The 17,170-nt window shown below is 39.9% G+C and overlaps 1 protein-coding gene across 3 annotated transcripts in view; it reads right to left on the bottom strand.

Annotated features, from left to right (window-relative positions):
* The window catches only part of pcsk5b (proprotein convertase subtilisin/kexin type 5b), a 59,050-nt gene that overhangs the window by 21,034 nt on the left and 20,846 nt on the right, over positions 1–17,170 (bottom strand). For all 3 annotated transcript variants that reach the window (XM_061729235.1, XM_061729236.1, XM_061729237.1), the window contains exons 6-11: positions 14,302–14,390; positions 13,483–13,655; positions 11,075–11,287; positions 9,775–9,875; positions 5,448–5,551; positions 2,187–2,304 (exon numbers count right to left, since the gene is read on the bottom strand). In XM_061729235.1, the coding sequence (XP_061585219.1) occupies positions 2,187–2,304; positions 5,448–5,551; positions 9,775–9,875; positions 11,075–11,287; positions 13,483–13,655; positions 14,302–14,390 (798 nt within the window). The remainder of the gene's footprint in view (positions 1–2,186; positions 2,305–5,447; positions 5,552–9,774; positions 9,876–11,074; positions 11,288–13,482; positions 13,656–14,301; positions 14,391–17,170) is intronic.

The raw sequence follows: 17,170 nt of genomic DNA, 5'->3' as shown, positions 1-17,170 counted from the left end.
TCCATGTGAAACATCACTATGTAAAACAAAAGGTGCACATAAAAAAGGACATGCATGCAAGCAGATTATCACTCCATTAGGATTTTGTTTGTAAATGTAATGTTTTAGGTGTTCCGTCTTGTCTTTTCCTCCATTGCAATGGCAATAAAACATTTTTATTTTCCCTTGATTACTTAAATCACTTTTGGCTAGATGGATGTAAAACCTCTTAAAAACAGTTTACATGTTTCTTAACAAAACCACCAAGCACAAGGGAAAGTAAGGAAAGAGACAGGTATTGTTTCTTTATTTTAGGCATCATCCCACCACATATTTCAATACTTTGTGAGTCCATGTCTAATTGCCTCAGACACAAGCTAGACTTTACATATGCTTTATATGGGCTGACTTGTGCACCAGAGCAGAAGAGACAGAGTGACACTGATAATACCACAGTTGCAGGCCACTGAAAGCACCGGTTCAGGGCCCAAGTTCAGCATGTCTGCCTGAAACAGAACAGCGCGCAGGCTTCCAGCTGCATCAAGAATAACAAGCTGTGAAGCCATGGCTCTCTCTATTTAAGTGTGTGTGTGTGTGTGTGTGTGTGTGTGTGTGTGTGTGTGTGTGTGTGTGTGTGTGTGTACACACATAGTAAAAGGTCTTATGTGAGAACCACCCTGCCAGAACTAATGCTTGGCCCCATCAAGGTAGAGCTTGCACAACAGCACACTAAAACACATGCCAGTGCAAAACACCAGGGACAGAAAAAATATGAAAAGAAGAGAACGAGAGTGTATGAAACCGACCAAGACACAAAAAGAGGAGTAAAGGGTCTGAGCAAGGATTTCTAAAACAGCTTCTTGCCCATTCATAATACAATTAGTTATGCAAACTAATTGGTTCATTTTTTTCATCTTTGTCATATTAAAAAAACATTCAGAAAAGTGCTTTGGTTTAGAGAAGATTGATTACTCTGTGAGGGATGAGAAAGTATGAAAACTGGTTGTGGAAAGGCTGGCCAGAGAGGGGTCCCCAATGGATGGTCGTGAAGTGTCAGAAAAGATTTAAGAAGCTGCAGAGTGAGTCTGGAAAAAATTAAAAGTCAAAACAGCTGGAATGATGCCAAAAGGGGAAAAAAGGAACCTGTATGACCTGATGCTCGACATCTACAGCCACAAAAGGACACCAAGTGATGGACATAGCCACCTGTCTGCTGGTCTCTGTCGCCGATGTGTTGACCATCTTTGTCTTGTTACTCATTCTGTGGTGCTGTTTCCTTGCATGTTTTCAATTTATATTAAAAACACAAAACGCAATCTTCCCTATGTGTTAAGTAACACAGTGAAAATTGTGCTGTGTGGAAATGACCTTGTGGTGCTACATGGCTCCCACCGTCCCACACACCTGCCTGATGAAATGCAAGCCAGGCGAGGACTTACCTTTCTGAACCACATCATCCCAGCCTAAATACAGCTGTGGAAACCTGGTTTTTCCTTCAGTTTAAGAGAAGATGGTTTTACCAGAGAACACAAAGCATTTGGGCAAAGATATTTAGTTTCCTCTTTGAGAAATAGTTTCATGCTACATATCTTGATGAAGCAACAGATTCTGTTAAGTGAAAACCATTTTTCATAGTAGCCTGTGTGGTTATATCCAAGTGACATGTAGTGCCACATGAGTGCTTGAATACCACAGCCAGCAGCAGTTTGTAGACTCAGGTTCCCTTTAACAACATTATGTACAGATATATATAAACACACACACACACACATTTTTTTTTTTACATTGATGATCCTTTGCTTGAATTTGGCACCAAAGGCCAAGTCACAACCAGTCCTTGCCTAGAAAGACTAAGCTTTGGTAGACACTGCATTAATAGCCAATCAAATGATTCTCCTAATATGATGTGGTTATTTACCTTGCCTCCACAGAGCTTTGACCTCAGTCACATACGTGGGACTACAACACACTCTCCCAAAACAAACAAACAAAAAAAAGGGCTTATTCTGAATGTCACTAATGTTTAAAAATCTCACAGCCAGGTTCCAGATTTGGCCCACCTTAAATTGTGTAGTGGTAGATTAGTGTGAATGGTTTTCACGATGAGACGTTTAGGGGGATAAAGTTAACATTTCTACTCTAAAACAGAGATTCGTGACCCACTGGGGAAAGTGAGTAGCCTGTCTGCCACTGTGAATGTGCTCTACCTGATTTGTCGATCAGCGCTCTCCACGCAGATGTGTTGAGCGGGAACTTGCTTCCATCGCTCCGCCTCCTTCACCATTGCCTCTGCATCCATAAGACCAAATCCATACAGGTGGCTAACTGCAGGAACATGGAAAAGTCACAGCCAGTCATACCTCTCATTCTTGCCATCTATGATGTTTAGATTAGCCGGCATTATTTCAGCATATTCTAGAGTCAAAAAGCGTCTAGAAGAGCAAAACTTAAGGCCAAACTGTTCTTTAAAATAATACTCTGTGATATAAACTTTGAAGACACTGTTAGGTTATATTCCAAAAATGAAAAATTACTTGTGGAAACCATGAAACTTGTGTGTAATTGGGTTGGCTAATCAAATATGAATTCCTTTCATTCTTCTCAACCTCCTTTCCCTGTTCTGTCACTTGGAAAATCTCCAGGCACACTGAGCCTGCAGCCTGGCTGACCCTCGTTTCACACCATCTTGGTTTCTCTCCAGTGTCCACACACACACACACACCACACACCACAGACACACACCACACACACACACACACACACCACACAGACACAGGTATGTGTTAATCATGCACTCAAAGTTACAAAATAGCACAAACCACATGGAGCCGCACAGATGGCAGCTGGGCGCGCAGTAGTTACCAATCGAGATGTAACCTGCTCATCACTTCTCTTCTTACCGAAGAAAACCACTTAAATATCATATCCTATGAATTGAAATGGATCTGAATCGGTCAAGAACAAAAACACAAAAAAGCTTTCTATTTTTAATTGCTCGTAGTAATTAAAAGCTCCACTTGCTACAATACCTCTTCACCTCACGTCAACCATCTTGTGACTACTCTTAAGAATATTTTCTTGATCGTTTTACAATTGGATAAAAAACATATGAAATTTACAGTAATATTTCACGTTTTGGGCATTCTAATATTTTTTCTATATATTTCCACAAGTTTACAACCTAATTAAACTTTAATTGCATAAATCATTTTCTTTACTGTTTTGACTATGGGGCGGTGCAGAAGTCTCAGAAAGGTGTGCATCAAATATGAGACATCATTCGTCAAGGCTTGATTTATTTATTCAAGACAATTATCCAGTATTTTACACCTGAATGACAAAAGTATGTTAACCTGTACTTGACTTTTTTGGTGTGAACCCCCTTTTCAGCAATAACTGTAGCTGAGTAATCCTGTTATCTGGCCTGGAGAAATTTTAAACTACCGTACTCCTCTATACACAGCTGCTTCAGTTTGGGGATGCTGGTGGGTTTCTGCACACAAAATGCTTTCTTTTAATCCTTTACTAACAACTGTATTGAATTAAGTCAATATTTTGACTCTGCCATTCCAGAATACTAACTTCAACCTTATTTAAAAGGGGACCTTTTATGGCATGTAATACCTATTTTAAACTGGCCTTGAATGTCTTAAAAACAAGCTTTTGATTATTTTCGCTAAATAAATTAGAAATTCAGCCTCTGAGGTACAGTATGTCTTTAGCATCCCAGTCTCTAACCTCATTGGCTGCCTGAATGACGCGATACACCGCTACGAAGAAATGGCGGAAGCTCCGGCCGGCGGAGTTATTTGTGGGCGTGGTGTCACGCATCGGAGGCCAACCTATATAAATCGCATTTTGGTTACATAACAAAAAGGAGCAGAATCTGAACGGCTCATAGAAGCCACATCACACTGGATGGCTCATCCGGGCGGCTGTACAGAAACTGCAGAATTTGGTTACTTTGCTCCTCTGAGTTGGCAGGCTGAGGGGAGACCACTTTATATATTTTAAAGCAAGGGAAAACGTGTTTTTCATAATAGGTCCCCTTTAATCATTATTAAGTAGGATAGTTGTTGAGCTTACGGCTGTTGTCCGGCTTCGAAAACCATTTTGTCTTAACATCCAGTTCAAGCACATGCGTTATGAAATTTTCTTTAAGCTTCTGCTGGATTGGTTCAGAATACATTAGATCAATCAAGGAAAGTCATCCTGACCCAGAAGCAATTAAAAGACAAGCCATCAGTACCACCACCATGGACGACAGATGGAATAAGGTTCTGGTGCTGGACTGCGGTTTCATTTTCTCCAAAACACTTCATAATTAAAAAAACAAAAAGGATGATAAAATAACGTGGTTTCATCCATCAATCCTCAAAACATTCTTCCAACAGCTCTCTGACTTGTCCTCACAACTTTCAGCTGACTGCAGACAGGCAGCGATGTTCTTTGTGGAGAGCAAGTTTAGAAGTATTCGCTCTCTGTTCAAATGTATACCATTACAAGTCAAGAAAAGTACATGAATTAAAGTCAGGTGTTGTTCCATAAGGAAGTACTTTCCAATCTGTCATTTGTGGTGCATCGGACTGGTGAGACAACAATTCAGTGCTGACCAGTGACTGCCAAGAGCTCGCTCATATACCTCCAATGGGTCAGCAAGGTCAGTAGCTGCCAAACCGGGCTTAAATGGTGTAATGTGAAAGTCCAAACAGCATGGTAATACCCTACTAGAGGAGGAAAAGAAAAGACAAAACTCTCTCTCATCCTCATTTGGACGTACCGCATGATGCTCCCCTGCTTCTCCAACTACCTTAAAGACTGTTGCTTTCTGTACATGACTTTATATCTGTGACTTCAGGTACTATTCATCTAATGTTGTTGAGGAATCTTGTGTTGTGTAGTTAAAAAATGTAATCTTGTCAAGATCTGATTCTAATAGATCTCAGTTTTTGTCTTTTTCAATAAGCAAAATAGGACACCCATTGATTAACCAGACCTTTAACATAATAGTGTTCCAGTGTTCACTCCCTTTTGGTTTGCTACTCAAATACATACATATTCATTTGAAATAAATGGATGTGGTGAGTTCAACATTTAAAAATTTTGGTTATTTAAAAGAAGACATTTTTGACATAACATAAAATGATATCAAAATAATATCAATATTATTGATCACCAGCTCTACAAACATAATGGCAAGTTAATTTCTGCAATGCACTATAAGTTATATTAATTACATTTCCTTGGACTTTTTACTGATTACATTTATACTGTTGTGTCCCACAAAATATATTTAAATTAATTTGCTTTTAATTAATTAAGTTGCTTATGTTTAAAACCTTCTGCGGTATTGGGAGCAAGATTTCAAAGCAAATACATTATAATGCAGTACAACTGTGTGGGCGCGCGTGTGTGCGTGTGTGCGTGTGTGCGTGTGCGTGTGTGTGTGTGTGCGTGTGCGTGTGTACCATTGTAACCAGCAGCGTTGGTCTTCCAGTCAGGAGCGCTGAGGTGTCCAGCTCGCGAGGTCTTCACAATGATGTGCTGAACGTCTCTCCACGATAGAAGAGAACTAGCAGAGGAAGCACATGAACAAACAAGTTCACTCAGTTAGTTGGCTTCATGTAAAATATCAAATGCCTGTGGAGGCTCACGCAATGTAGGAGTGATGTTACTAAATGACAAAAAGATGTGTTTAAAAGAAAGAAATGTTTTCATCTTTAATGTGCACACATTTCCATATAAATGACAATATTATACATAACTGATCCGCAGGTGAAAAGGTGTTGTCAAACGATGAGAGGAACAAATAAATATTCTAAAAGAGGAGACACTTTGTTCCTGAAGTACATTTAGATTACACCATCGGGGGTGGGGTGGATAGGTAGATGAAAGATGAACATAAAAACATTAAAGATAAAAGAGGAACAGGGTTCAAAATGAAGCATAAGAAAGACTAAACAATGCAAGATGAACAAGATAAAGAAAACGCATTGATACACTTCATAGAAGCCAGATTACTGAGACCAAATTACAGAGAACATAGATGGAAAGCGTAGATGCTTGTTCATCCATCCCTACTTTTTCAGATCTCATGCGAGAGCCATGATGAGATGGCAGCCATGTGTCTCAAGTCCTTTGATGTCCAAACACTACATTAAAGCAAAACCAGGAAGAAGTGGGTCACCAAGTTTCCTGGGATTCCCTTCCATCTCATATGTTGGCCAGATGCTCTGCTCCCTCCCTCATGTCACTCCCTCAGCAGTTAAGACCTCTAGAATTAGCAATGCTCCAAAGTATTTAAACGACACGTAATTCTTAGGGTTGTAAGAAAGCACTTTAAATATTCAAACTCGAGAAAAAGGACAGACATAAGAGTGAGACAGAGTCATGACCTGTTTGTGTCGGTTGCATAACAGCAGGCACGTTCGAAAGCCTGAACATCTGGGGGAAGTCTGCCCGTCACACAATTAACCGCGACTTTCAAGGACTCTGGGAAAACTGGGCTTTTGCACATGCACTTTATTCTATGTTATTACTTTTATGCGTTTAAGTGGAAAAGTACTTGTATGCTAGAAAGAAACAAAAGTACCACTCAATCTGGGTTTGTTCCAAACGGGACAAATCTGTGCCTGTATATTGAGAATGACCGGACTACGTAGATATGACAGACTATTAAAAAAGTGTGTTCTGGGTAATTATCTACCCTTGTTAAAGTTCTCCAACTAAGTTTTAAGAAACATTGTTTCATATTTGTGTAAAATTGCTAAATAAACTGGAGAGACAGACATCTCAGATTTTAAAAGGATAGCCACCAGTCTCTAGTGGTCCAAAAAGCTCGGAAAACATTAAATGCATTTAATAACAGAAAAATAAACATATCAAATAACTCCAACATTCATTTGCTTTTACAGGAAAGTATCATCTTTTTGTGATTTTGAGTGTTCTGTTCAAGCAAAACAGTTTCTAAAAAAAGATTGTTCTCCTGCTCAAAGCGGCAGTAGAAGACGATCCGTGCATGAAGAAAACCCAACACCACTTTGATGTACTTGTGTAGTAAAGTATCCCCAGATGGCTTGAATACTCGGGTAGCCAAGACAATAACGCAGTGTTCAACGTGTCTGAAATTCTGTCAGTGAGCCGAAACATGTTATATCTAAGATATAAACGACAGTAAATAAAATGTTAAAAAAAAAAAAAAAAAAAAAGAGGACTGGTATCAAAGACAAGTCCTGTGACAAGTCAGGAAAATTTGTGTTCAAATCAATATTAATAGGCTTAGCTGCCACTGTGTAATTATGGTGCCATTAATGTTTTATGGTCATTAATTAAAAGTGAATTTGGCATCGTTATCTAGGCCATGACCGCCTTCCTATAAACGAGTCAATACTAATTAATGGAGAATCTCCCAGAGAGGGGAAACCAGCAACAACTAAGAAGCCTAATATAGGGTCCCCCGTATGCAACCATGGATTAAAAAAACCACACGAGTGAGGGCAAACCGGAGGACTAAAACAGACTTCACTGAAACGTCACGTTAGTTTCGTCCTCCAACAGAAGACTGATCCCTAAAAGAAACTGTTATTTACTCTAAAATCTGCCTCTGTAATAAGACTTTTAAAAAGATGGGAAATGAACACAAACGGACAAATAAACTTGTGGCTGCTTGGTTTTCCTTAAACTTCCTAAAATAAGAAGTTTACTTTATAGGTTGTTCGTCTCACTTCTTGTTTATCCCTCCTAAATGTCTTGCTAGGGATCAGTTACTTGCTTGCGCACTCACTTTTCCATTTCTTCATTTTTAAAGGATACAAGGAAAGGCTAACGCGAGGAACGTTTCTGAAGGGACGAAAAGGATAAAAAACATCAGAGAACAGAGCCTGCAGTAGCTTTCTAAATAACTCCTGTGTTCCAGTACACTCTCATACCCAGAAAACCCTTCAAAAAGTCCAGGGCAATGGCTTTGTGGCATGTTTATCACAGAACGTTTGCTCACCGTCCTCCACCAGATAAGAGCAGATATGATCAGTACTGTACACTGTTTGTCTAAACTGTGCCCCTGTTCCTCCGTTACCCTGTTCTCTCTGACTGCTCGTGGATGCATTCAAGAGAAAGAAAGAAAGAAAGAAAGAAAGAAAGAAAAGGGGAGAGCTTGTCTTGGTGGAATCGTATAAAACAATAAGAAATGAGCCCTGGGACAGTGGTGGAGGAACGACAGAGCAGGGGTGACAGCCAGCAAAGGAATAGAACGCAGGCCGGATAGAAACTGTGTGTGATAATCTTGTTGAGGAAACAGGCTTACGTTCCTAGCACTGCTGGGAAACGGAGAATATTTTCTATAGGGAGGGGATTTGGACCGGATTAACCAGGTTAATCGATGTGACCTCGGTGACTTGAGTTGCTCAACATGTGATGATGAACTTAATTCAAGTCTGCGCACCTGCACTTCCCTGCTTCCAATTAATTAATTTATTACAATTTTAGTGCTCAACAGATTTTTGCACTGTGCCCCAACAACAGCAGCTTGAAGGCAGGAGGCCAAGATATGCAAACCAAGTGTAATAAATTGCTTTCAATAAATACATTCTTAAATGTTTCATGTTGTTTCTTCATGGAACTTCGGTGCATTATACATGAATTTTTTGGCAAGAAGAATCCTGGCCTAGAGGCATCCTCCATGATTAAATTATGTCTAAACTTTGATCAAAACCCAACAAAAATACAAAAACACAAGTTGTAAGGACAACCCCAAAGTACCGCCCCCCCCCACCCATTTTTTTAAAAACCAGTCTAACAATGTAACAATATATTCCAGTTTCAGTATTCCTGCAAATGAAACAATACCCTTTAAAGTTAACTGGAATTTTTTTCATATTCTGCATCAAGTACTTGCCTCCACATTCATTAACGGTTGAGATCAAACAAAAACAAAAAACAATCAAAAGATCACAGTAAACAAAAGAAATGCAAATGTGTTTTAGGACTTGCTCCAGAATCCCAGTGCACGTACTCATAATTCTGCTCAATAGACTGTTTTGTCACCTTCCCAGTTTGGAGCTAGATTCTGTTTACACTGCAGCTGAACCTGGTTGTCACCGCACAAAAGAAAACTTAATCCAGCCAGGAAGAACACAGCCATTAAAGCAGCCAAAAGACAAGTAGTGTTGTTGACAGAAAAGTCTCAGCGCCGCCCTCCTCTAGTACCCCCAGCTAAGACACTTTGCCAGCCGAGCAAGTCAAACTATTGGTTTGTCGTCAACATGCTCCCCCACTCCTGCTCTGGGTGACAGACAGGTGAACAACAACAGCTGGTGACTCCGTTCATTGAGCTGCCTGCCTTCACCATTTGCACACACTTATACCTTTTTAAACAACATTCATACAGATGTTTAACAGAAAACATTGTTGTCAGCTGCACCGACACAAATAAAGAAGCATCTAAATATGAGGACATCGTCACACAGTGCTTGCGTGCTAAAATTAGGTGTTACAGCCATCATGTTATGGCACAAATTTGCGCTGCATTAATGTTACTGTTCATCCTATAAAGAGGGTGATAAGGGAGCATTTAGTCCAGCTGTAAACTGAGTCACATAATCTGAAACCCCGTTGAAGCTCTGAGAGTCTCTCCACAAATCTCAAGTATTTACCAAGTAGTTAACTCTTTCTACTGGTGACGATGTGGAAAAAAAAAACGCCTCACGTGTTCCCCTTTAATAAATCAATGATGCCAGAGGACAACAGGGCATTTTAGGTTAAGCAAGGGACAAAGGGGTGAAGTTAAATGGATCTTACTTTGCCTCGAGGGCCAGAGCGATGATGGCAGCGGCCATGGGAGCCGAGGCCGATGTCCCCGTGTGACTGTCTGTACACCGGTGTCTCAGGTCAGTTGTAATCTGTAGATCAACGAAAAGGAGGCGTTAGAGGGGCAGGGTAAAGAAATACAGAGGGAATACAGGAATGACATACCAGAAGGAGTGGAAGCAAAAAGACAGGAGACAAAAAAGGACATCAAAAAACATCCAAAGAATGAGCCAGTGAAGACAGTGACACCAGGACAAGAGGGAGAGAGCAGGAGAGAGGTTGAAGTCATGATGATCAGGTGAATATAGAAACACCTGAAACTCCTGAGATACACGTTCCAACTTTGATACACTGCTGTACTATAGATAGCACAAGGAAACACACACACACACAAACACATACACACACACACAGGGATTTTTCCAAGAAATCGGCTCAAACCTCAAGAGAAACAAAGGATACAGTGTATTAGGCAATACGAGATGATAGAACAAGTTATTAAAGAGCCTAATGCTCACTTTGATTGTATGTACTTTAATCAGCTAACTAGTCCGACAGCTTGACAGCCAGTCAGCCAAGAAAAGCTTGGCTAACCTCCAGTCTTAGCCCTCATCAAAGGACCTTTATCTGGGCTGAAAAGTTTGAGGAATTATTTGAAGAGACGGACAGAGACAGAATCTGTAACGATTTTGTGAGGAGAGAAAGTGGCCCAATGTGGTGCAGTCGACATGCCCAAATTACGATATGAAGTCCTTCTGTTAAGTGTAGGTCAATTGTAACGCGAGAGAGAGAGCCTGTGTGTGTGTTTGTGGGCACCCATCTGTGGTGTCAATATGAGGAATGTACCAAGACACTGCCAGACAACCTAGCACAAAGTGGCCAACTGTCTCTCAACCATGCCACAGGGTCAACGGAGTGAAGTGGTCACTTTGAGTCAAACGAGGTCAGACCGCTACACCCACAAAAATGCACACAAACACACACACAACACACACACACACACAAACAAAAGACCAAATTAACGCCAAGTTCTATAATGCTGCCCACTCAAGTGGATTTAAGCACTGTGTGCAAATTTACAAGCAGACACACATTTCCAAATCTCTTTGGGACACTCTGGAAACTGGAAAACAAAAGTGAAGCTGCATCTGTGGTGTTCTGTACCAACATTTGAATAAAATTAGGTCATGGATGCTGGTAACATGAAGCACCTTAACATGTGTGTGTTTCATCATCCCATCTCACAATCTACCACACACATACACACACATACACACACGTAACTCCTTACAATCTTTCTGTCATAGTTCTCCCCGCTGCTGTATGTGGTCGTCAGTGTGGACGAGCATTCCTCCAGGTACCAGGGCTTGCGTCCACTTTCAGCTGTGCTAGAAATGGAGATGGTGTAGATGGAATTTGTGTAGCCATCACAGGAGCAGTGGTCTCTGCTACGTCCGCCGTTACCTGAAGCCCATACAAAGATGGAGCCACGGCCCTTCCTCCCCTAACAAGTAAAAAAAATGAAAAAATGCAGAGAAGTTACATTTAGAGAATTACCATTTTTCTCAGTACTCAGGAGTAATTCATCATAGGCAAAGTTTGTTTTGGTTTAATTCTTCTTTTTTTTTAAGATCTGAAATGACTGCAGCAAGAGCCAAAGTGCTAAACAACATCAGATACCAGCCAGTTTACTTCATCAGTTCTGATATGATTTGGGAACAGATCTAAGCTGACTTGATCCAAGTTCAGTAATATTTTAGCTGGCCACGTTGTATGGGATGTTAAGTTGGCATTGTGAAGTGTCACTGCGTTGAAGTGTATTTTGGCATATGGGAGGTGAGTTTTTGTCTCATTATGTCGCTGCCACCAACAAGAAAGTTTATTTACTGGCTGAGATTGCACTTATATTGTTACTGGAGTTAAATAAATACACTTGCTTGAATTTGTAATGTATTGGCTTCAACACTTAACAAGATTCATCTTTTCCTGGAAGAGTACACATCATATCATATCATATTTAATGAGATTAATCTTTCTTTGTAATTGTTTTTTCCCTATAAAAATTGTACTACATTTCTTAAATGGTCTGCACTTTTTTGGTTGTTCGGATTCTGCAATAAAGCGTCTGCTGTGTTATTCATCCATCCTTTCACACACCCGCCATCCACTCTACCCACTCAACCACAGCCACTGTTGTTAAACTGAGACAAAAACTTCTTAAACATGGCTCTTTTGTCTGCTTATAAGGAAAAATGGTGCTCACACTTTGACGGAGCTGCGTCTTTTCTAAACTCTAATGTTATTTTAACCTAACATTATCGTAGAAATTTTCAATGTATTTTTGAAGTAGATTCAAAGAAATTATAGAATGTCATTTACTTCAGTTATTTTTAAGCCCTATTAGGTATCAACTTATTCTGTGATACAAGTTTTTAATGCAGAGAACCAAAACTGGGGAACGAGTAAGCAAGTGGACAGATATCCAATCTTTCTACCTGGTTCTGCTGCTTTTGTTGTGATAGTTTGTATTACAGTCAGGTTCCATCCAGTTCCCTCTGCTTACATAGAAGTTGACTTTTGGATCCTCTTATCATTAAACCGCTGACAAAAGATGCTTGATACTTGGGAAAGTTGAATTCTGCCCACTGAATAATCCAAACAAGCACAAATTTGTTCACTCACCTACAGTCTCAACAGTTACAAACACTCCCATCGAGTCTTTCCCAAGTTCAGCTTATGAAGGCTTCAGCTCAACCCAGAAAAGAAGAGTTCTCAAGAATCAACTAAAGTTAGCACCACTTTGTCATGTCAGGATTTGACGTTTGGATCGGTGTAACTGAAGAACTTCGCTGCACCGTGAACAGCAGAGAGGCGGGGGCATCGTTTTGTTTTTGTTGCAGTACTCATTGGTATCGAAGTAATTTGATCAATACAAAAAAAAAGGTATTGATATTCAATACCCATGAATGTCCTGATTTTTGGACTAAAAGCAATCATATGTGCCAGAAACAAAAAAAAAAAAAACACAGAATCAGAGGTTAAAGTTTAGAAGCAAAAGATGGACTTCCCTTTTTCTTTTATGAATGAACACGATATACAGAGCATGCCAGAGTGCACTTCTCACCAGTCGTCAATCTCAACCAAAAACACCTGCTCTCAGCAATATCCTCTCTACCAAGCATGCCGCCTCACAACTGCGTTTTTCACCTGTCATCTTCAAATGCCGGCCTGTCAGGAGTAATAGGGATCGTCTTCTACTCACACTTACTGTCCATCTTTTTCCCCCCATAGTTTTCTTTATTTTTTTTAACGCTGTTTGTTCTCAACCTTCCACTTTTCATTTAGTAAATGTAGATAATGAGATGTAATCAGGAAATCATTTCTGCCTCCGCCACCCCACGCGAACTTTTGATACCTCCTTCATTTAGTTCCAACTTGTTGTTATGCAAAATAGGCTATGAATATGTAAATTAATGTATGCTAATAGTGTAAGGCTGTGCTCTCATGTCAGTTGGACCTTCGCAGGTAAAAATAACAAATCTGGGATCCGAGTGTACAGCCATGAAATACACATCTGCTTTGAGCGTGCGTTTATATCTTTTCTTTCCATATAAATGCAAATGTCAAAATCTTGGCTGAGCAATGAAGCACATGTTTATTTGTACATTTTCCTGCATGCGAATGTGAGGATGCACCCACCATGCGGATGCCATTCTCGAAGGCCTGTCTGGCCAGAGACGCTGGTCCATCCACAGTCTTTCCATCATCATCAGGTCCCCAGCTGGCACTGTAGATGTCAATGTGTTGCGGGTGGAGGCTCAGAGACCTGGCTTCCACCATGTCCGTCACATCTCCATCCAGCATTCGTACACCTGATACGTGAGCAGAAGTAACACAAAGTCAAGTTTAAAAATTCATCAGGGTATTCCTGCAGAGCCTGCTGCAAGATTTAATAAAGCAGCCACTGGACATTCTCCTGCTATAATTATTGTTGTAAACTAAAAACAGGACATGCCAGTACATTAGTGCACAAAAATCATCAGTTGAAACAGGCATTACCAAATAACTAGTTGCATTTTAACAGCTTTATCTGTTACGGCTATTTAACACAGACAGATTACCTAGTGGAAAAAATTTCCAGTAGTAACAAACTACTGGAAAAATAAGCCCTACAGTTGAGGGGGTCGTTTGTTCCTTCAGAAATAAATAGACCCAAAGAGAAAGTTGCTCTGGGTGTTCACCTTTACACTCTACTGAAACTCTACACTGAAGAGAGTAGCATCTTCCAGGATAATAATACCCCCGCCCACAGGAAACGGTGGGAATGATTTGTTAAGTATGAACATCTAGGGAAGAATGTGGACTGACTCTGGAATATTTTCCAAACAGCATTCAAGAGACAGTATCAAATAAATTATAGGTCATAAAGCCTTAACTACACCTAACTACACAAGTTTTTTTCTGAATAAACATCAGCTTCCCACACACAGCTGATAAATAAAAACATCACTCGCTCACCTCCTATTCTGGCATTGTAGGCAATTCCCACGATGCAGTGGGAGTTGTTTGCAGCGGCAGCAACTTCACCTGCACATCGTGTACCATGTCTGAGGAAAAAGCCGAAACAAAGAGCTCATTACTAATCAAATGTAAACACACTCGCACCCTGTATCTGAGTTAGAGAATATAAACGTATAAAGTTTTAGACAAGTGGGAGAAAACAAACTAAAATGGACATGCCATTTCTCAAGAATAGTTAAATCGATCCGAACGTGTAAACACACAGAGAAATGTGTGCATAACGGTTAAAGAAATCCTAAACGCAACAGATGACATTTAGATAACTATTTGAAAGAAAACAAACCTTAAAATATTAAGGAAAATGTAGTTAAGAACTTTTATAAAACCATTTTATTTCCCTTATAGTTAGATAGATGTCTGTAATAAATAAATATATAAGAAATGTGTTTAAAAAATACTTCATAAATGTGGAAACATATACATATACAAGCAAACCGTTTAGAGCACCAGGTAAGCCATGTGCTCAACCAGTTTACAAAATGAAAAAGGAAGAAATCCAAGAATATATGGCTGACGTCTATAATCCCTTTTACAGTTAAAAAAAAAAAAAAAAAAAAAAAGAAATCACACAACCGAGCACCAGAATAACACTCCCCCAGTAACTGCAGTGGTGACAATCGGCCCGCGTCAGGAACCAGCACAAGCTCAAACACAAACACACACACACCTCTGACTGCTGCCATGGAAACCCCCAGGAAAGAAAAGGGACATTACATTGTCCAGGAGATAAATTATACCCAGAGTCTGTATAAAAGTTAACAATGCTCAAGAATCATTACTTTTAATTAGCAACATACTTGCTTTCTATTGCTGCTATTTTTTATTTTTTTGTACTTGTCAGTTTCAAATTGCAGATTGTTTTTCCAAATTGCTTAATGAACTTTCTTCATCATCAATTTGTCCAGTGATTTCTGATTTCAGAACTAATTTGTCTTTTATGCAAATAGTTACAAATAAATAAAATAGACCACCAGATAGAGCATTTCCTTGTTCCATCTACGTTGTTGAATCGTTCAACCTATAGGAAACTCCTGTATTATATATCCTGTACGCAGCTGTATTTGAATTTAAATGGAGGAAGAGTGGTTGTCAGACTTATTGTTTAAAGTAAACTGTGAAAATAATTAATAAAATAAATGTAAATAAGTATATTCTGCATCATCAAAATTATATTAGAATAAAGAGTTTTGATCAAATTTCATCATAAAATGTAGAATTTGTATCCTGTGTTGGTGAAAGGAAACCTCTATCAGACATCTGGGAAGGCCTACTGTATGTGGACTGCGGAAAAAACACAGTTGCAAAGTTTCGTTTAATGATCCATATGGTTCCATACGCTGCATACTGAAGAAAGAATAGCTTCTGTTTCAACGGACGGAAAAATGTGTAGAGCAATGTGTGAATAGAGTACATCCATTTATTTATATGCCACAATATTAAGGCCCTGTCCCAGTACCCCTCGTTTTCATCCCTTCCCCTAAATTTTGCGCGTTCCCGTGAGAGTAGTGGTGTCCCAATTCCTCTTTTCACCTAGGGGGAGTGGGCATAACGAGGGCGAGTGGCTATGAATTGTCCCTTCAGAGCAAGGGTTTTCCAATGCACACTCGCTGATCTAGGGACCAAAAAATTTCCCAGAAAGCTTTTCGTCGTCATTTGCGGACTGAATCCAAAAAAAAAAACATGGCGGATATTTCTTATTTTTTAGTGAATAAAATCAATATTTTGAGTTTCTGCATAAAAATGAGTTTTGATTACATTTCTAGCGAGAAATATATACTTTACTTTCATAATATTCACTCAGTGAATGTACATAATCCCTTTTTTTGCCTATTGTTCACGAAGATCGCGCCGGAATACAGGCTGTTTACGCGTTACGGGCTGTTACGGCGTAGGCTACGTAACCTACGCCGTAGGCTCTGCGTCGATTTGACTCGCCGACCGAGGGCAAACATCATTTGCAGACTCGTCTCAGATTGTGACCGAGGGAGCAAGCATTTTTTTGTGAGAAATAGAGAGAAATAATCCTGTGACTCGTCAGATTTGTTTTGGATGTTTCTGATATAATAGTTTTCAGAAACCACAAAGCTGTTATCTGGGTAATTTACACACTTTCAGATAAAGCTGAAGTGAAGATAGCGGAGCTGATTTATGGTTCCGCGTTAAATCAACGCAGAGCCTACGGCGTAGGTTACGCGGCGACGCGCGCCGTATGCCGTAGGCTCTGCATCGATTTAACGCAGAACCATAAATCAGCTCCGGAGCCGGCAGACAGGCAGAAATCCCCAAATTTTCGGAGCAAATTTCTTAACATTTTATAATATATATACATTTTATAATATTTGGATAAACTGAGCCCAGGTTGGGGATCTTAACGGTTACTTTTACGCCTGAAAAAATATTAAAACTTAATAAAGTGTTAACAGCGCTACAGCTGCAATTAAAACAGCTTTTGGCTCTCAGCTTCCTGATTAGGAGTAGGGATGAAAACGAGGGGTAGGGGGAGTATTGGGACAGGCCCCTGGGAAGATTTCAAGTGCCCGAAAATCTGTCCCTTCTTTTTTAGAGCGAGTGAAGAAAAGTAGGGCTAGTGAAAAAAAGTCGGGGGAGTATTGGGATTGGGCCTAAGCCTTGAAGGAAAGGGAAAACTCTTCCAAGAGCAAAACATGGTGGAGGTTATATGTTGATGGGGGATTTTATTGTTGACTCTGGTTCTTGAGGCTCTAAATGTGTCAAATAATCTAATAAATCAGAATATAACCAAGAGCCTTTTTCTTACCCTCTTCATTTTCAAGTCAAAGGTCTTGGG

The sequence above is a fragment of the Cololabis saira genome, chromosome 9 (genome assembly GCF_033807715.1).
Source record: "Cololabis saira isolate AMF1-May2022 chromosome 9, fColSai1.1, whole genome shotgun sequence".
Taxonomy (NCBI): domain Eukaryota; kingdom Metazoa; phylum Chordata; class Actinopteri; order Beloniformes; family Belonidae; genus Cololabis; species Cololabis saira.
Note: the sequence above shows the minus strand (reverse complement) of the source record. Positions and strands in the feature narration are given on the sequence as shown.